The sequence below is a fragment of the Sorex fumeus genome, unplaced genomic scaffold (assembly GCF_029834395.1).
Source record: "Sorex fumeus unplaced genomic scaffold, SorFum_2.1 ptg000050l, whole genome shotgun sequence".
Classification (NCBI taxonomy): domain Eukaryota; kingdom Metazoa; phylum Chordata; class Mammalia; order Eulipotyphla; family Soricidae; genus Sorex; species Sorex fumeus.
The window spans coordinates 18,903,212-18,924,990 of record NW_026606107.1 but is presented as its reverse complement, the minus strand read 5'-3'; the positions used below and the strand labels follow the sequence as shown (position 1 = coordinate 18,924,990).

Genomic DNA, 21,779 nt, shown 5'->3' with positions numbered 1-21,779 from the left:
CGGACTCTAGCTGAATCTCATGAAGACAATGTTGATGAGAAACAGTCTCGTTCCTGACGTTCCATTCACTCTCAATGAAACGACTATCTCCAAATGCAACAGTTATGTGTACCTAGGTCGAGAAGTCAACATGACAAATGACCTGGCCCCTGAGTTGCGCAGGAGGAAGAGAGCGGCTTGGAATGCCTTCAAGAGCATTGAAGAAATAGCTAAGAGGACAAAAAAATCTCTGGCTCCAGGCACATCTCTTCGATTCCACTGTTCTTCCTGCATTGACATATGCCTCAGAGACCTGGGCCCTACAAAAACAGGATGAGAACGCTATTTGGGTCTCCCAAACAGGAATCAAAAAAGCTTTGCTTGGAGTATCACATTTTACTCAAAAAAATCCAGAGTTCCGACCTCCATCGATGGTCAAGAATCAGGGACAATGTCTCGTTTGCCAAGGCGTCGAAAATCAGATGGCTGGACACGTAATGATATTTGAAACGACCGCTGGACTAGAGCCCTTCCCTACTGGATTCCACAGGACGTCAAAAGACCGTGTGGCTGCCCACCTACAAGATGGTCAGACTTCTTTGTCAAGACCCTGAATGATTGGTTTGAGGCTCTTCGTGTTCCTAGAACGAACAGACACCATTGGGCTACAGTAGCATGCGACAGGGACGAATGGAGACATTATTGGCGCCTGCTCGAGCAAACTGATGAGTAATGGGAAGTCAAGTGATCAAGTGAAAAAGAAAAAATAAATAAACTGAAAAAAATGGATGAAAGACATCAACGTCAGACCCGAATCCATAAGGTACATGGAAGAAAATGTTTGTAAACTGAAGCTCCATGATATTGAAGCTAAATGTATATTCAAAGATGAAACGGCACTGGCCAATCAAGTGGAAGCAAAGACAAACAAATGGGACTGTATTTAATTAAGAAACTTTTGCTGGGGCTGGAGCAATAGCACAGTGGGTAGGGCATTTGCTTTGCACGTGGCCGATCCGGGTTCAATTCCCAGCATCCCATATGGTGCCCCAAGCACCACCAGGAGTAATTCCTGAGTGCAGAACCAGGAAAAACCCCTGAGCATGGCCGGGTGTGACCTAAAAACAAAGAAGCTTTTGCACCTCAACAGAAAGTGACCAAGATACAGAGACAGCCTACGTAATGGGAAAGGTTATTCATCCAAAACCCTTTGGATACGGGGTTAATATCAAAGATGTACAAGGCACTGGTTGAACTTTACAAGAAAAACATCCAAGTTCATTTAAAAATTGAGAGAAGAAATGAACAAAAACTTTCTAAAAGAAGAAATTCAAATGGCCAAAAGACACATGAAAAAATGTTCTTCATCAGTAATCATCAGGGAGATGCAAATCAAAACAACAATGAGATATCATCTCATACCACAGGGACTGGCACACATCCCAAAGTATAAGAGCAACCAGTGCTGGCATGGATATGGGAGAAATGGCTCTCCTTCATCGCTGATAGGAATGCTGACCGGTCCAGCCATTTTGGAAAACAATATGGACATTCCTCAAAAAACTAGAAATTGAGCTCCCATTTGACCCAGCAATACCACTTCTAGGAATATACCCTGGGCGCCCAAAACCATACCGTAGAAACACCATTTGCACTCTGATGTTCATTGCAGTACCATTCACAATAGCCAGAATCTAGTAACAACCTGAGTGCCCCAGAACAGACCAATGGATAAAGAAACTACTGTACATTTACACAATGGAATACTACTCATCTGTTAGGAAAAATGAAGTCATGAAATTTGCCTATAAATGGATGAACTTGAAAAGTATCACACTGAATAATATGAGTCAGAAAGAGAGGGATAGATATAAAACAATTGCATTCACTTGTGGTATTTAAAATAAAAAATAAACTATATAAAATATATATAGTAGGAGAAATATCCACCAATAGGGAAAACAGCGTCTAGGACTGGTCAATGATTGGAATCAACCACAAGTGTGTCAGGGGCAGAGGGTAGGTAAGAGAGAAGGGGTCAGGATGACAATAATAGCTGGAAATGATCACGCTGGACAAGAACTGAGTGTTAAAAGTAGATAAAGGGATATACAAAATAACTTTTCAGTATCTGTATTGCAAATCACAATGTCAAAAAGGGGGAGAAGAAAGAGAAGAGAGAGAAGAAAAGTACTTGCCATAGAAGCAGGCTGGGAGGTGAGGTGGGGGGTGATGGGAGGGAAACTGGGGACACTGGTGCTGGGAAACACACACTGGTGGAAGGATGGGTGTTGGAACACTATGACTGAAACCTAATCATGTACACCTTTGTAAAGATGTCACAGTGATTCAATAATAAAATATTTAAAAAATAATACAATATGCCATAGCTATGATGTCAGACCCCGTGCCAGGATGTTTCATTCAGGGAAACCCTCAGTGGGGTGGGTGAGGCCCCTCCCCGCCCCAACCAAGCCAGCCCCAGAAGCTGAAAATCTCCAGAACTCAACGACCATTATGCTCATGACCGCCCTCCACGTGCTTGGATGAGCCTCACCCATGAGGGAACCTATTCCTAGACATCTTGTACTTTACACCACCAATATACCAAGAGTACTATACCACATTTGATGGGGTTTAAAGTAGCAGTCAGGGGCTGGAGTGATAGCACAGTGGGTACGGTGTTTGCTTTGCACGCAGCCGACCCGAGTTCAATTCCCTGCATCCTATATGGTCCCCTGAGCACCACCAGGAATGATTCTTGAATGCAGAGCCAGGAGTGACCCCTGAGCATCGCCAGGTGTGACCCAAAAAGCAAAAAAATAAATACATAAAGTAGCATGCAGCCAATCTTTGGGGGAAACATATTTACACAGATATAGATATAAGCATACAAGGCTCAACGTTTAACAATGTTACTAATCTTATGGCTCCTGGGTGAAATTCAACAACCTTCACACAGTTTCCTCTAAGAAAGCATTTTTGAATCATTTTAGTGGATTATTCATAACAAGCAATACAAAATAAATTATTTTGGTTCTGCTTTAGGAGCAGGGTTTGGGGTTTGGGATGAAAACATGGTGGTGGGAAGGTATAATGGGATAATTGGTGGTGGGATTGGTGTTTGAATATTAAATGTAATCAAATATTGTGGAAGATGGGGGATCTGGGTGGAGGAGGCCAAGTCCCGAAACGAACAGGCTTGGAGATCTCAGCCCCGGGTCCCGCACACCTAGGTTCCTTTGCTGGTTCCTTCATGTGTGAGGCTCGTCCGAACATGTGGAGAATGGTCTTAAGCATGGCTGTGGCTGGTACTGGAGGTCTTCGGCTGCGAGGCTCTGCTCAGGGCAGGGAGGGAAACTCAACCCAGGGACTATAAAACCCAGCTCCCGTAAGAGAACAGCACAGAGTCTCCTGTTCCCACACCTGGCTGTCCTCACCGGGGCCCCTTGGAGGGGGGCGGGTTGAGTTTCCCTCCCCGCACCGAGCAGAGCCCTGGAAGCCGAAGACCTCTGGAACCAGCCACAGCCATGCTTAAGACCACTCTCCACACGTTCGGACAAGCTTCATGCATGAAGGAACCGGCAGAGGAACCCAGGCATGTGGAACCAAGGGCTGAGATTCTAAGACTGCTTGGATTGGGAATGGGCCTCCTCCGCCCAGATCCCCCACATTCCAGTAGCTAGGCGTTACACCCACCAACTGCCCCCGCACTGTTATCCCATCAACAGCCAAGACCCAGGGACTATAAAACCCAGCTCCCGAAAGTGTGCAGCCGCATTTGTGGCCACGTGACCTCTTTGTCTAGTTCTCACTCTTGGAGAACCCGACAGGCTACTGAGTGTGTCCTGCCTGCATGGCAGCTCCCCGTGGCGTATTCGATATGCCAAAACCCAGTAACAATGATGGGTCTCATTCCCCTGACCCTGAAGGAGCCTCCAATGTGGCACTTGCTAAAATCTCAGGGCTAGGACGAATGGAGACGTTACTGGTGCCTGCTTGAGGAAACTGATGAACAACAGGATGACAGTGATACAAATATTGTGAACTTTATAAACAGAAAATAAAAATTAAAAGAAAAGAAATAGCAATACTAAATACTTCCAGGGTTAATTAGCAAAATAGCGGAAATCCAAAACCAACATTTAATTCTTGAACCCAGCTGTAGAAAGCGAATTTCTTCACAATGCTTTCTCAGCATGTCTGATGTGGGGGGAGGGGGTAAACTCTAAATAATAGTGGTGCATCTTTTATTGAAACAATGAATCTAATCAAAGCAGATAGAGTGTCAACTAGAATTCATCTGCCTCGTAGGCATTGGGAGGGGTGGGGGTGGGGTTTAATTGGGGTTCTTCGTGGTAAAAAATAAGTATTGGTAAAGGGAAAGGTGTTTGATATTTGCATGACTGAGACCTAAACCTGAAAGCTTTGTAACTTTTCCCACAGTGATTCAATAAATAAATAAATTATTTTAAAAAAAGAAAGAAATAGCAATATTCCCCAAAGCATTGTAGAGATTGAATGTGGTCCCTATAAGGATACCAATGACATTTTTCAAAGAAATAGACAGAACACTCCTGATATTCATATGGAACAATAAACTCCCATGGATAGCTAAAGCAATCCTTGGGGGAAAGAGATGGGTGGCATCACCTTACCCAATTTCAAACTATACTACAAAGCAATATACATCATGTTATTGGAATAGAAACAGATCCACAGACCAAGGGAATAGAGTTGGATATCCTAACACCTCATATATATGATTACTTAATCTTTGATAAAGGAGCAAGTAATGTGAAGTGGAACAAGGAAAGTCTCTTCAACAAATGGTGCTGGGAAAACTGGACAGTTAGATGCAAAAAAGTGAACTCAGACCTCCGTCTTATGCCAAGCACAAAAGTCAGATCAAAATGGATGAAAGACTTCAATATCAGACCTGAATCCATAAGGTACGTGGAGGAAAATGTAGGCAGAACCTTCCATGACATTGAAGCCAAAGGCATCTTTAAGGAAGAAACACTACTGACCAAGCAGTTGAAAACAAATATAAGAAGTCTCTGCACCTCAAAAGAAACAGTGGAGCTGGAATGATAGCACAGCAGGTAGGGCGTTTGCCTTGCACACAGCCGACCCGGGTTTGATTCCCAGTTTCCCATATGATCCCCCAAGCACTGCAGGGAGTAATTCCTGAGTGCATGAGCCAGGAGTATCCCCTGTGCATTGCTGGGTGTGACACAAAAAGCAAAAAAATAAATAAATAAATAAATAAAAAGAAACACTGATCAAAATACAGAGACAGCCCACAGAATTGGAAAACTTATTTTCCCAATACCCATCAGATTAATACCCAGGATATAAAAGACACTGGTAGAACTTCATAAGAAAAAATCCTCCACCCCCAACCAAAAAATGGGGAGAAGAAATGAACAGAAACTTTCTTTAGAAAGAAATACAAATGGTCAAAAGGCATATGAAAAAGTACTCTATATAACTAATACTCAGGGAGATGTATATCAAAACAATGAGATAGTATCTTACACCACTGAGACTGGCACACATCAAAAAGAATGAGAACAACCAGTGCAGGTGCAGATGATGGTAGGAAGTGACTCTCATTCATTGTCAGTGGGAATGCCAACTGCTCCGGTCTGTTTGCAAAACAATATGGGTATTCCTCAAAAAACTACAAATTGATCTTCCATATGACTCAGAATACCACTGCTTGGAATATACCCCTGGGGTATAAAAGCACACAAGAAATGACACCTGCACCTGTATGATCATTGCAGCACTGTTCACAATAGCCAGAATCTGGAAACAGCTTGAGTGCCCGAAAACAGATGACTCGTTAAAAAAACTTTGGTACATCTACACAATGGAATACTATGCAGCTGTTAGAAAAAATAAAGTCATGAAATTTGCTTATAACATGGATGGACATGGAGAGTATCGTGCTAAGTGAAATGAGTCAGAGAGGGACAGACAGAATGACTGTACTCATTTGTGGAATATAAAATAAAATGAGACTAACACTCAAAGACAGTATAGACAAGGGCCAGGAGGATTGGTCCATGGTTGGAAGCCTGCCTCAAGTGCCGTGGGAGAAGGCAGTTGAGATAGAGAGGGAATCACTAAGTCAATGATGGTTGGAGGGATTGCTTGGGGTGGAAGGTGTGCTGAAAATACATAAAGAACCAAACATGATGGCCTCTTAGCATCTGTGTTGTAAACCATAATGCCCCAAAGTTGAGAGAAAGAAGGAGAGTGCCTGCCATAAGTGCCTGCCATAGAGGCATGGGGTGGGGACGGGGGGAGGGAGGTGTCGGGAGGAGTATTGGGGACGTTGTTGGTGGGGAATGTATACTGGTGGAGGAATGGATGTTTGATCATTGTATGACTGAAACTCAATCATTAAAGCTTTGTAACAGTATCTCATAGAGATTCAATTAAAAAGTACTACTTACATTTTGCATGCATTAAAAAATAAAACAAACAAAAGAAAATCCATTCCAAGTCCAAGTGTAAATAAAAGTTATCTCAGTCTCCCCTCCCCCCAACTTAATCAGGGTCACAACACTTCCCTTTACTGTGCCAGGGGAGAACTGAATTTTTCCATTCTTATATAAGCTTTTTGTTCCTCTTGAAGCTTTTTTTCCCCTGAGGAGGTTCACCTCTTTGCCAGTCAGTCTGATAAAGCCCCAGTTTCTGCATCTTCAAAGGGATTCTGGGTTTGGGATACTTTAGGGCTGCTGAAAGAACTACTTCCCTAGAACACATCTTGGTTCTATTTCTTGCCAAGAAATTCATCGCCATAGGTTCCCTATATATCTTCCTGCTTCTATGTTAATAACATACTCAAAAAATTAGATTGTAAAAGTTTATTGATATGGTCAAAAGGCAAATACTTAGACATCTGGTTATGTGACTATAGTGGGTCATTCTGAATACTGATTTCAAAATATATAACACATGGTATTAAAACCATTACTAGAAAAGTAAATTTAGGGTCTACTTAAGGCACTAAGATGAAAGCTACTTTTAAATTTTCTATAAAAGTATCACTAACTGCTTTCTAAAATTTTAGCCAGAACAAAAAACTGTCTCCTTACCAAAAAAAGTGCTCTCAGGGAGATAAAAATAAATTTTAAAAAACGTGATTTTTTTTTGATACCCATGGCAAATTTTCTGAAGCAATACAGATCACATGGCAAAATACTTCCTGTGATCAATCTACACAAATCAAGGCATCTCCAAACATGTCTGATAAAAATAACAAATAAATCTATTTGGCATGAGGTGGTCATGTAATGAGATTTAAAGACGACCGCTGGACTAGCGCTGTTACCGACTGGATTCCACGGGATGTCAAAAGACCGCGTGGCCGCCCACCTACCAGATGGTCAGACTTCTTCGTCAAGATCATGAACAATCGGTTTGAGGCTCTTCATGTTCCCAGAGCGAACAGATGCCATTGGGCTACACTAGCACGCGACAGGGACAAATGGAGATGTTACTGGCACCCGCTCGAGCAAATTGATGACTAACGGGAAGTTAAGTGATTAAGAGATTAAGTGGCTCGAGGCAATTGTAAGACTAGCAGATTTGGAACCTGGAATCATACAATTTGGAGGGAGGTAATTAACAAAAAGTGGGCTCATTAAAAAAAAAAGATATATTCTCCTCAGAACCAAATTTACTAACCAAAACAAAATAAAAATTCGTAACCCATTTTAGGTAACTATATACAATGTTTTCCCTGAAAAGCTATAACACTTTTGGATCAACTAGGAGTTATTCTATAATAAAAAAAGCAGGCAGTAAGAATATTTTAATGTAATAATTCTAATCTTTCTTAAAATCTTTTTCCACAAGCACAATCCTCTTATTTCCATAATTGTGGCAATTTTGGGTTACTTGTAATAACTATTGGGAAGTCATAGCTAAATGTAATGATAACTATTAACTTTCATCGTTCACATAAATTTGGTTAGCACATATGGTTATTTCTGCTGGCAGAAAAAAAAGACAAAACTCAAACAAAGACTCTTTAAGTGTTTACTCTGCTAATTCTCCACTTATAGGGAGAGAATGAAGGTTAAAATAATAGCAAAACCAAAACAGTTTTCAAGAAACATTTACCTTTTCCTCACAGGCAACAACTCAGTATTACATTTTTCACAGGTATTTTTTGTCAATATAGAGGAGCCCTTTTCCTCAATATAAGAGGAAATGAAATATGTTACAATTCTAATACAGAAATCAACTGAATAAGCCTATTTTTTCTCTCTTGTTACAAATACATGATATCTCTAATTTGCAGAACCATTTTAGGTCATTTAAAAGTTACACTGATTTTAATACTAGGCTACATTTTTTTATTAAAGACAGATCCACCTTAAATAACATAGGTGACTGAATCAAAAATCTTCCTCAGCATAAGACAGTCAAAAACACACTCATGCAGAAATCATATTCCTGTATTTAGAGATACTTTTCAACTTTCACAGCTACCAAAAAGCATGGATAGCAATGTAATTCAGTAGAGAGCAGGGAGAGGAAGAGGAAGAGAGGAGGACTGGCTAGTTTTTTCCTAAAGGCTTGGCATTGTACTCTGAAGAATGGTGTCCCATTTTCAGAAGAACACATTGCACATGATTTCTCTTCCCAAAAGGAAGTATGTGCAAAATACATACATCCATGCAAAGATGAAAAAGCTAAGAATAGATTCGTGATGTAGTTATTTGTAACAGGTACATGCAAGCACAACTGGTCAGGATTTTCCCCCTATTTATGGGTAACACAACATAAAATCAGATGACCAAAAGTTAACTAAAACAGTTTTGAACCTTGATTTAATTAAAGGAATATTTAAAAAATTTTTTAGACTATGGTTAATACTACTACACTAAATATTTCCATAAAATTTTCTGTGAAGGAAGTGTTAAAAGGAAAATGGTATTCAAATACTTCATGAGTTTGACAGGAAACTGCATGTTAAGGCACTACACATCTTCTTTGGTTAAATGATCAACTATTTAAATCACTTGCAAAACAGAGGTAATACAAAATGCACAACTTGTATTCTTCTTTTCAAAAACACACATATGGTTTTCATTTTTCGATTTATATTACTCCAATGTCTAGATATCACTGGTATCCCTTTAACTCATCAGAAAGCTGAAAAGAAAAAAAAACAGTAATTAGTCCCAATGAGTAGTGTTTACTTCTAATATGTTGTATCTTTTAAACTTTTATATTTAAATTTGTTTTACATATTTTCACTAAATGTGAAGAAGCGGTTTCATTATCATGTGCAAAATATGTACACAGGGCCCAAGAGATAGTATAGATGGGAGGGCACTTGCCTTACACATGGTTTTGACTCAAGTTTGATCCCAGGCACTACATATGGTTCCTTGAGCCCTAGTCAAGTCTCTCTGATTTCTGAGTCAGAGTCAGGAATAAGCCCTGAATACTGCCAACACTATCCCCATCTCACACACACATACACAAAAGAATAAGGTCTAGCTCTTACATCTATTTCTCTTTTGGCAGGGAGGCCATAGCCGACTCTGCTCAGGGGTTATTCCTAGCTCTGCACTCAGGAATCACTCCTGATAGTGCTCAGAGGAACCAATGGGATACTGAGGATTGAACCAGGGTTGGCCACGTGCAAGGCAAACGCTCTACCCCCTGCACTATTGCTCTGGCCCCATTCCATATATTTCCATGACTGGTGCCAGGTAGTATGGTGCAAATTGTATTCCTACAAGCACACTCTGCAGGGGGTCTCAAATCAGGGAAAAACTTCAGTGAAGCCCCAAAGCCCTGTCTGACCACAGAGAATAAGCCTTGAGTACAGCCAGGTGTGATCCCAAAACCAAAATAAATAACATTAGGGCTGGGGAGATGGCACAGTGGTCAGGGGCATATGGTTCATTTGTGTGAGACATTGGACTCCAACCTCAGCATAACATATGACCCTAGTGGTCCCTGTCATCACAGGGTCTGAGCAGCACCACTTTCTTAGGATCCAGCTTGGAGCTGTTTGACCTACTTATCAGAGAACTGATGGGAATGAGACCTGGATCTCCTGAGCACTACTTTGGTGTCCCTGCAAAAAGGACATAAAATCTAGGAGCTGAGAGGCTGGAGCGATAGCACAACGGGTAGGGCGTATGCCTTGCAAGCGGCCAATCCGGGTTTGATTCCCAGTATCCCATATGGTCCCCAAGCACCGCAAGGAGTAATTACTGAGTGCATGAGCCAGGAGTAACCCCTGTGCAAAGCTGGGTGTGACTCAAAAAGAAAAAAAAATTAGGAGCTGGATGGGGCCAGAGTGATAGTACAGTGGGTAAGACATTTGTCATGCAAATGACCAACCTGGATTCAGTCCCCAGCACCCTATATGGTTCCCTGAATCCTGTCAAAAGTGACCCTTGCTGGAGCGCAGAATCAGAAGTAAGCCCTGACCACTGCCAGGTGTGACCCCAAAACAAAACAAAACCAAAGATATAAAATGTAAAAACAGAGACCTCAGCTAACCAATTACTCTTAGCAGAAGCAATTAAACAGCACAGTAATTGTCCCTCTGGCTCTTATTGTCAAAAGGAATATGCTTGTACTGAACAGTTTTTAGAACATTTCAAATTACTGTAGAACAAATTTTAAAGTGTTTCTTTTACTCTACATACCACCCCTTACCTAAAAAATTTTGGTTTGGGGTCACACCCAGTGATGTTGAGGGATTATTCCTGGCACTGTGATGGTGCTCAGGGGACCATACAGAGTGCTAGGGATTGAATCTGGGTTCACTGCATGCAAGACAATCCCCCTACTTACTGTACTATCTCTCCAGTCCAATAGCATTATTTTTTAAAACTGAGGTATAACCTATGTATTTCATTATTTTTTTAAACTGAGGTTTAAATGTATACATTTATACATATGTATAATAATGTATACATGTATACATTATACATGTATACATTATATTCATTTCAGTTTTATAACATAATAGATATTTGTATACCTTATGTAATAAACACAATATATAGTTAATAACTACTACCATATAGAGTTAAAAATTTCTATTCTGTGGCTGGAGCGATAGTACAGCGGGTAGGGCATTGCCTTGCATGTGGCCGACCCGGGTTCGATTACCAGCATCCCATATGGTCCCCCAAGCCAGGAGTAATTCCTGAGTGCATGATCCAGGAGTAACCCCTGTGCATCTCTGGGTATGACCCAAAAAGAAAAAAAAATTATTTTCTTTAATGGGACCTTTTCTGGTTTTTTTTTTTGTGTGTGAGGGGCTTTCTGGGTCACACCCAGTGATACTCAGGGGTTATTCCTGGCTCTGCACTCAGGAATTACTCCTGGTGGTGCGTAGGGCACAATATGGGATGCTGGGAATATAATCTAGTTTGGCCACGTGACAAACTCCCGATCCGCTGTACAATCGCTCCAGGACTATTTTATGAAACATTTTCAAGATCTATCCTCTAAGAGGGGATGTAGTTCAGTGGTAGTGCACAGGCTTCACATATATAAACCCTGGATTTGATTTGATCTCTGGCACCGAAGGAATCAAAGGAAAAGAAATCTACTCTCTTAGCAAGTTTCAAATACATACCTACATACACACACACACGCATTAGTTTTAGGCCCATGCTGGGCAATGGTAAGAGATTACTCCTGGCTTTGTACTTTGATCTCTAGTATCAAAGGAATAAAAGGAAAAGAATTTACTCTCCTAGCAAGCTTCAAATAACACACACACATAAACACACACACACACACTCAATAATTTTAGCGCCATACAGGGCAATGGTAAGAGGTTACTCCTGGTTTTGTACCATCTGTCCAGCCCCAGATTTTCTTTTTGGTTTTCTTTTATGGACGACACCAAGATGTGCTCAGGGCTTATTCCTGGATCTAGGCTCAGTGATGACTCCTGTTGGTGCTTGGAGAACCACATAAAGTGCTGGGGATTGAACCTGGGTCAGATTCAGGCAAGTCAAGTGCCTGACTTGCTGTACTCTCTCTCAGGTCCCTAATTTTGATTTTTTTTGTTTTGAGACCACACCCAGAGATGTTCAGGGATTACTCCTGGCTCTGTGCTCAGGGAACACTCCTAGCAGGCTTGGGTGTTGAACCTGGTTAGGCAGAGTGCAAGGCCCTACCTGGTACGCTATTGCCACAGTCCCTACTGTTTGATTTTAATAGAAGTTAAAATCATGCATGTATCTTGATTTTTTTTAACATAGGAATACTGCTATTTATTCAGCCACTGATTAGCTGATTGAATTTGGCATGAACTCCACCTTACATTTTTTATCATTTTATTTGGGCTGGAGCGATAGAACAGTGGGTAGGGCGTTTGCTTTGCATGCAGCCAACATGGCTGACCTGAGTTTGATTCCTCTGTCCCTCTCGGAGAGCCCGGCAAGCTACTGAGAGTATCTCGCCCGCACGGCAAAGCCTGGCAAGCTACCTATGATGTATTCGATATGCCAAAAACAGTAACAACAAGTCTCACAATTTGTTGTGAAATGTTACTGATGCCCGCTCGAGCAAATCGATGAACAACAGGAGGACAGTGCTATAATTTTATTTATTGAATCACCCTGAGAGTAGTTACAAAGCTTTCGGGTTTGAGACTCGGTCATACAATTAAACACCTGTACCTTCACCAGTGCGCATTCTCCACCACCAAAAACCCCAGTATACCCCCATCCCACACCCTACCTCTACCTGTAGGAGAGATGATTTCCACATTACTCTCTCTCTACTTTGATTACATTCAATATTTTGACACCAGACCCACCATTATTATTTAGGATTTTACCCCAACACTCAGATCTGCTGAAAAGGCAACAGTAGACAATTTGTTTTCTATTTCTGGTTATGAATAACATATGACGTCGCATGGCTGCAGTAGTGGCTGCATGATTTTGAAATTCCAAAATTTTAACACTTAAATCTGGAGGGATTTCTGCCAAAACCACCCAGTGCCGGTAACCTACTGCAGGGACCAGACGCATTTCTGCCAAAAGCCGTTGGGTTTCAAGATTTGATTCTGAATCTCTGGGATCATGGCCATTAAACAGCTTGATCAGGAGCCAGAGAGGCCATCCGTGGGTGGCCACTCAGGGTCTCGTTGGGATGGGGATGAAACGGCCGGCTCCACCCCCATCCCGTGAGGCCCCTCGTGTCTTTGTCACTGAGGGCCCAAACCTAACTGTCCAATGGCCTCTGGTGGATGGCGGCCACTGAGCCACCAACAGTGAGCAGGCGGAGGGACAGTACCCTTTCCCCCCTGGGGTGGCCCGGAGACAGTAACCTACTGCGGTGTCCGGATGTGTTTCTACCAACAGTTGCTGGGTTTTGAGATTTGTTTCTGAGTCTCTGGGATCATGGCCGTTAAGCAGCTTGATCAGGAGCCAGAGAGGCTGTTTGTGGGTGGCGACTCGGGGTCTCATTGGGGTGGGGAGGAAAGGGCCGGCTCCACCCCTATACCGTGAGGCCCCGCGTGTCTCGTCACTGCGGGCCCAAACCTGACTGTCCAGTGGCCTCTGGAGGATGGCAGCCACTGGGCCGCCTGGGGGTACAGGCCAAGGCACGAAACCTATTCCCACCTGGGTTGGCCCAGTGCCAGTAACCTACTGCAGGGACCGGACGCATTTCTGCCAAAAGCCGTTGGGTTTCAAGACTTGTTTCTGAGTCTCTGGGATCATGGCCATTAAGCAGTTCAATCAGGAACCAGAGAGGCCATGCCTCCAATTATATAGCTGAGCCTGAGTTGGTTTGTGGTTGTGTCTCCCACATACCTAACTTTTGGCCGTTTAGTTTCTTGGTAAACTTTGCCCCAAGTTTTTGGGGTCTGGCCAAAGGCACAGCAGCAATTTTGGGGTATCTGAAAGTGAAGGCACCATGAGGCTGCTGATGCACTTGCCTCACAGGTACAGATTGACCTGTTGGCGGCACCATACCCCCGTATCTTGATTTTAGTGGAAGAGCACGTTTTATAGTGAAACACGCCGGCAGGCAGAGAGGGAAGCCCTGCCCCACCATGTTGCAATGGGTTCTTGGGAATAAATTATAATAATAACAGAAACAATAATAGTTAATAACAATAATTAATAATAATAATAAAGACAACAGGCTGGAGCGATAGCACAGTGGGTAGAGTGTTTGCCTTGCATGTGGCCGACCCGGGTTCAATTTCTTCGTCCATCTCAGAAAGCTAGGCAAGCTACCCAGAATATTCTGCCTGCAAAGCAGAGCCTGGCAAGCTCCCCGTGGCGTATCCGATATGCCAAAAACAGTAACAACAAGTCTCACTTCGTGTTCCTGGAATAAGCAGACGCCATTGAGCTACACGAGCATGCAACAGGGATGAATGGATACGTTACTTGTGCCCACTAGAACAAATCGATGAACAATGAGAGGACAGTGCTACAGTTCTAATAAAGACAACTAGTCTTAATGCTGCTAAAAGTCTACCTTGTGGACACAGGAACTAAGGCCTAATGACATTTAATAGGGGCCACAGCACAAACCCAGAGAGAGAAAGCCAGACCCCTTATGGAGAGAAGCTCCTACAAGAACAAAGGCCAGGCAAAAAATATAAAAGGAGGCTCATTAAGTTTCAAACTCTCCTTGGCAACCACCTCTAGCATCTGACTATTACCTAAGTAGAAAGTCCAACCTGGGGGTGGCTTGGGTGAAACACTATATAAACTAAGTTGGATAAAAGATGGCACATGTGTTGCCAGCCCAGGCTGCCCTTGTCCGCTGAGCACCAACTAGGTGTGGTCCCCAAACAAAGTCTATGAACATTTCAAGCCAATTAGACCTTTTATAGTGGGGGCACGGGGCTCTGTGCTCTGGCATTACATCTGCAGGGGCCCAGGGCACCATATGCAGTATTAGGGATCAAAACCAGGTTGGCTGTGTGCAAGGCAAACACCTTGCCTGCTGTACTAACTCTCTGAATCACAATTAGATTGTCTCAAAAGCAAATATTCTTTTTGTTGGAGGGGGTGCACACCTGGAGATGCTTAGGGATTACTCCTGGCTCTGCACTCAGGAATTACTCCTGGTGGTGCTCAGGGGACCATATAGGATGCCAGGGACCAAAACCGGGTCACTCACATGCAAGGCAAACATCCTACCCTCTGTACTATTTTCTGGCCCAATTCTATTCAAACATTATTTTATTATTTTGGGGCTCAAAATCAGGGGTATTCAGGGCTTACTTCTGCCTCTGTGCTCATGGATCTCCTGGAGGTGACTCAGAAGACAATATGCAGTACCAGAGATTGAACAAAGATCAGCCACATGGAAAACAAGGGCCTAAACCACTGTACCATCTCAGTGATGCTAAATTTACTCTTAAGAGAATTTCATCTTTTTTTTTGGCCTTTGGGTCATACTCAGAGGTTGTCAGGACTTACTCCTGGCTCCACATTCAGGGATCACTCTTGGCAAGGCTTGCGGGACCATATGGGATGTCAGAAATCAAACCCAGGTTGGCCATGAGCAAAGCAAGAGCCCTTCCTGCAGTATTACTGTTCCAATTCTCATCAAATTTTTTATTTCTTAATTAACAGTTTGCAATACTAACCAGATGTATTTAAAAGGATCACAGAAGTATGCAACTTCTTTTACATTCACTTTTTGGATAGCAATAAATAGAACTTTTTGTTAAAAATATTTAAAATGCGATCAAATAAGAACCATACCTGTATGGATATCCATGATATTTAGATCTAAAAATAGATAGCATCCAACTGAAAAATAATACAACAAGTCCAATACCAGCCACACACATTACTAAAGAAAAGCAAAAGGAGAGAAAAATTAACAATGGAAGCAAAATCACAAAAATAAAAGGCTATAATTTACTGGCAAACCTCAACTTTTCAACAAATTTCAACCCCACTCTTATTTTCAGAACTGTTTTTCAGGACTTTCAGAACTTTTCAGAAATTTCCCCTTTAACTTGTTCCATTACAGCTGACAACCGTAACATATTATAAAAAGCAAGAAAACAATTTCTTTCATTACATTATGAGTACCTTAATTTACATACTTTTGTAATTCAACTGAATAATGTATTCTTTTAAACTGGACAAAGAATTTAGTGTTCACTTATCAACTTTAATTTTTTAAAATTTAATTTTCACTTATTAAAACTTCTTTTAGGCTCTTAAGCTTACTATTAAGAATCATTGTACTGTATCCCTAAAACAAACATTGTAAACTTAAGACAATTTTAAAATAGAGACCATATAAATTAATATCAACTAAAAAGATAGTGGATGACATCCTTATTACTGCCTCACTTGAACGTGTTTTATTCATGCACGTTATAAAATATATATAAGGAATTTACATGACACGAATTTCTCAATTTGAATAATGAGGGGAGACCCTCATACTTGACATTTAACCAACTCTCTAGATATTGATCACACAATGTGCAAGAATGGATTCCATCTTTTTTGTTGTTTTTGAGTCACACCTGGCAATGCTCAGGGGTTATTCCTGGCTCTGTACTCAGGCATCACTCCTGGTGGTGCTCAGGAACCATATGGAATGCTGGGAATAGAACCCAGGTCAGATGTGTATAAGGCAAACCCTGGCCACTATACTATCTTTCCAGTCACATAATTTTTTAATGTATAGAAAAATACCAAGTATTTTATTCCAGTTGAAAAACCAGAAGCAGGAGCCAGAGAAACAGTATAGTGGGTAGGGTGCTTGCCTTCTACATGGCAGACTAAGGGTCGATCCAGGGCATTCCATATGATCTCCTCAAGCACCGCCAGGATTAATTTGAGTGCAGAGCCAGGAGTAACCCCTGAGCACTGCTGGGTATGAAACCCCCAAACCCAAACAAAAATAAACAGAATCAAAAGAGAAAAAAGGACAAATATCTAATTTTTTTTGGCTTTTGGTGCCACGCCCACTGATGATCAGGGGTTATTCCTGGATCTGCACTCAAGAATACTGGCGGTGCTGGGGGACATATGGGGTGCCAGGGATTGAACCTAGGTCAGCCATGTGCAAAGCAAATGCCCTATTCACTGCGCTGTCACTTGAGCTCAGGAAAAATATTTTTAAATTGAAGTGTAATAGTCACATTTTAATTTTAAATTTTAAAATATTTATTGTACTTCAAATTTTAACCTATATTTTTGACCTCCCCAGCAGTCGTGCTTGGGGACTCAAGTCCACTACTCCCTTTGACACTCAGTCCAAAGAACCTGATGTTTTGGTGCTCAGGCCCAGTGATGCAAAGGGTCATCAGGGCCATTCCCAGTAGAGCTTGGGAGCCACCAAAGCTAGAATTGCCAGTGCTCTAGGAGCCACTTGGTACCAGGCATCATGCCCAGGGCTGCATGTATACTAGGCATATATTCCACCCATCTGTGATTCCCCTGGCCCAAGAATCAAAATATCCTTTTAGATTTTTTTTTTTTGGCTTTTTGGGTCACACCGGCGATTCATAGGGAATACTCCTGGCTCATGCATTCAGGATTACTCCTAGCAGTGCTCGGGGGACCATACGGGTACTGGGAATCAAACCAGGGTCGGTTGCGTGCAAGGCAAACACCCTACCCACTGTGCTATCACTCCAGCCCCTTCTTTTAGTTTAGTTTTTTTTTTTTTACTTTGGGCCACACTAAATGGTATTTAGGGTGTACTCCTGGCTCTCTGGTTAAGAGGCTTACTCCCAGAGGTGCTTGGGGTACAATGTGGTGCTAGGGACTGAATCCTAGCCTCCCACATGCAAAAAATTGAGCTGCAATCTTTTGAGTTATCCCCCTGACTCAAGATTCAAAATTTTATACATACAGCTTTACAAATAGAAGAAACTATATCATAGCATTTAAACTACTAGTTTTCCAACAGCACAATGAGGTTACTATTCTATCAAAAGTTTCATACTCCCATCTTTTGCTACATTTTCTACTACAAGCATAACCTATAACTGAATGTAAGGTGATTAACAGGCATATTTTTCTGTATGAAAAGGAGCAGTGTTACATTTTGGAATATTATGAATACTTACTCTTTCGCTTTCCAATATCCATGTCAGATGTAGCAGCTTCACATAAAAGCACCATTCCTAAGGTAACTCCACCATCTTAGAAAAATTATTTAAGGAGAAATACAAATACACAAAATATATACTTTACTATTCTGAGACTTTGATGGAGAAAATTTTAAAATATATATATATAAGCTGTTTTTGTTTGGGGGGCCATATTCTGCAGTGCTCAAGGCTTACTCCTGCTCTGCTCTCAGAGATTACCCTGGAGGTACCCAGGAAACTATACTGAAGGAGACCAAACCTGAGTCAGCTACATGCAAAGCAGATGCCTAAGCTGCTGGACGACCTCACTAGCCTCAAAATATAATTTTTCACCAGACAGTTTGTGGTGCTCAAAGCTTACTCCTGGCTTTGTGCTCAGGGATCACTCCTAGCAGGATTTACACCTGACCATATGGGGTGCCTGACATCAAACCCAGGTGGGCAGACAACTACCCTGCTTGCTGCACTATCTCTCCAGCCCCAAAACCTTAAAATTTTAATTAAAATAACTAAGTTAAGTAATCCTGTGTATATGTGGTCTGACAACAATTTATTTACTATGAAGACAGAAAAATATGGATTTTTAAATTTGATTTTGAGACTACAACTAACTGTACTCATGGTTTATTCCTGGCTCTTTGCTCAGGGATCATTTCTGTTGGTGCTTAGGAATTGAACTCAGGTCAGCAACATACAAGACTTACCTGCTGAACAATCTCTTTGGCCCCTTAAAACATAATTTTAAAAGCTGCTTAGCAGATCAGAGACCTCATTATAGCTTATTAACACATTGATACCAGACTACCAATGGTGGCTCAGACTTAAATGTGGTTTAATAAACACAAATTGCAGTGCCAACATACTAATCATGTAGTAAATCATACAATATATAATTTAATCTTCATGACATGTTTTGTTTTTTGGGAGGTCACATCTTGCTATGCTCAGGGCTTACACCTGGATCTGCACTCAGTGATCACTCCTGGCAGGTTGGGGACCATATAGGGTCCCAGGAATCGAAGGCATGTGAGCAGTGTGCAAGGCAAGTGCTGTGCCCATTGTATCACTTGAGCCCTAATCTCCATGATTCATAATACTATCAATATTCTTTCAAAATATGTAATGTGAATAGTTTCCAAAAATACATGTCTTTTTGCCCACATACTATGAATATCTTAGAAAAATTATGCATTCATGTCACTGTCACTGTCCTCCCGTTGTTCACTGAATTGCTCGAGCAGGCCCAGTAACATCTCCATTTTGAGACTTGTTGTTACTGTGTTTGGCATATTGAATACACTCGGTAGCTTGCCAGGCTCTCTGAGAGGGGCGGAGGAATCGAACCTGGCTCTGCTGGGCTGGATGCGCACAAGGCAAACGCCCTACAGCTGTGATATCGCTCCAGCTCCAGCCCATGCATTCATAGCACTTAGAAAAATAATTACTTAGAAAATATTGCCTAAGGGCTAAAGCAATAGTACAGTGGGTACTATTGTCTTTCACACAGCTGATCCAGGTTTGATCCCCTCTGTGCTGCCAGGAGTGATCCCTGAGTGCACACCCAGGAGTAACCCCTTAGCACCTCTGAATGTGACCCCACTCCAAAAACAAAGAAAAAGAAAATACTGCCTAGAGTTTGTAAATTAGACCCAGCCAGGATATTCCAAGGTAGCTGTAGGTAGAAACAGACTACATGGGAACATAGCATGAAAGTAGGGGGCACACTGGTTGGCGGGGTGGTGAAAGTAAATTTGGAAGGATATAATGGTTGAAAATTCCCATTTTTCTATTAATTAAGTGTATAAGCCAATTCTATATTCCAGGCCAGAGAGATGGTTCAAAGAGTTGAAGCATGTGCTCTGCATATGGGAACCCTGGTTTTAATCCCTGATACCATACCACATGGTTCCTCAGCACTGCCAGGATCAGGCCCTGACATGTTACAGCTGTAAAACATCAAAATAACTCACTGCCACTGTCCTCCCGTTGTTCATTGATTTTCTTGAGCAGGCCCAGTAACATTGTGAGACTTGTTACTGTGTTTGGCATATCAAATACATCAAGGATAGCTTGCCAGGATTTGCTATGCTGATGACATACTCTTGGTAGCTTGCGGGGCTCTCCAAGAAGGGCGGAGGAATCAAACTCTGGTTGGCCAAGTCGGCCGCGTGCAAGGCAAACGCCCTACCCACTGTGCTATTGCTCCAGCCCAAAATAACTCATGTCTTTGAATAACTACTTTTATTTTTTTGCATTCACTAAGGAATAATTCTCGAAAATCATAGACTGCTGGAAATGTTTGTACCAGTAAGAAGGAAACACTATTCTGTTCATTTCGGGGGCCACACCCGGCAGTGCTCAGGCTTTCTCCCAGAAAGCAAGGCAAGCTCTCAACCAATCTCTCATAGCCCAAGCTCAGGTTCCAATCTTGTGCAGAATATCTAAATTACTTAATTTACAAGTATAATTTCTAAGTCAACTAAATTTACATACAAAGTACAGAGTTTCAAATAAGGAGATTCTTGGGGGATAGCAGATAAGAGGATTGCATTGCACATGGCTGATTCAGACACCCCATTTGGTCCCCCAATCCTCCCCAGGAAAGATCCCCGAGTGCAGAGCCAGGAATAAACCCTAAGTATTGCCAGCTGTGGGCCAAAATAACTAAAATAAATAAATAAAGCAACTAAGGAGATTATAAAGACAAATACCTACCCCACATTTATCTGAATTTTAAGACTTCAGGAAAAAAGAACCTGAGTCAACTTCAAAATCCAGACCTGATGTTGACCCCTTTATACTCAGCCTGGCTCTACTGTAAGGTTATCAATAGAACCAGTGATTTAAATAAATCACTTTAAGTGAACTCAGTTAAAGTGAATATAAATCACTGCATTTACATTTTACCTAAGCTCCACTCTTCCTCCCAAATCCTATACATCTCTTTCTTCCCTTACATAAACTCTACTATGATTCCTCTGGTGTGCAATATTTTAATAAACACTGTTTTATCAGACTGCAGGTTTATTTCTGGTGTGTTTTAGCTGACTGGGCTAAGACTGATGACACAAACAATAAGATTTCCGAAGACATTATGACACCTGCATTAACAACCTAACCAATACTGTAGTATGAATAGTAGAATGAGAGAAAACAGACAAATGCAGCACCAAGGACTTATAAAGAGGATACTAAACAGAAGAACAATGTGTGTTTCAGCAACAAATTGGGCTTGGCTGCTTCCATGGATATAATTCTAGGGGAAAAAAAGAAAACATCAAATGAAAACATCAAATGTTTAAGTATATATTTTGGCACCCTAGTCCTAAAATGGGTTAAACTCTATGAATGTATTATTTCATCTGGTTTATGTATATTAGGCTTATGGAATTTATTTCACTCAAGACTTACGTTTATTCTCAGCTACCTTATTCCAAAGGATCTACCAAATTAGATAATAAAATGCCCACATTTTCTGTGGTGGACAAAACCTGTCAGTGCTCAGGGGACCATAAGAGGTGCCAGGTCAGCCGCGTGTAAGCAAGCATCTTATCCATTATACTATTACTCTGGCTCCATTAAATTATTTTATGGTGGAGTTGGAGAGATAATACAGCAGGTAGGGCATTTGCAGGGATCTTCAGCAACCCATAAGGTTCCCTGAGCAATGCTAGGAGTAATTCCTTAG

General features: G+C 41.7%; 1 protein-coding gene across 1 annotated transcript in view; it reads right to left on the bottom strand.

Moving 5' to 3' along the window:
* Window positions 1-8,023: 8,023 nt before the first annotated feature.
* Window positions 8,024-21,779, bottom strand: part of MAGT1 (magnesium transporter 1) — a 35,112-nt gene continuing 21,356 nt past the window's right edge. Inside the window, exons 7-10 of the mRNA XM_056124114.1 lie at window positions 21,284-21,347; window positions 18,068-18,142; window positions 15,732-15,822; window positions 8,024-9,159 (exon numbers count right to left, since the gene is read on the bottom strand). Coding sequence (XP_055980089.1) covers window positions 9,144-9,159; window positions 15,732-15,822; window positions 18,068-18,142; window positions 21,284-21,347 — 246 coding nt within the window. The 3' untranslated portion in view covers window positions 8,024-9,143. The remainder of the gene's footprint in view (window positions 9,160-15,731; window positions 15,823-18,067; window positions 18,143-21,283; window positions 21,348-21,779) is intronic.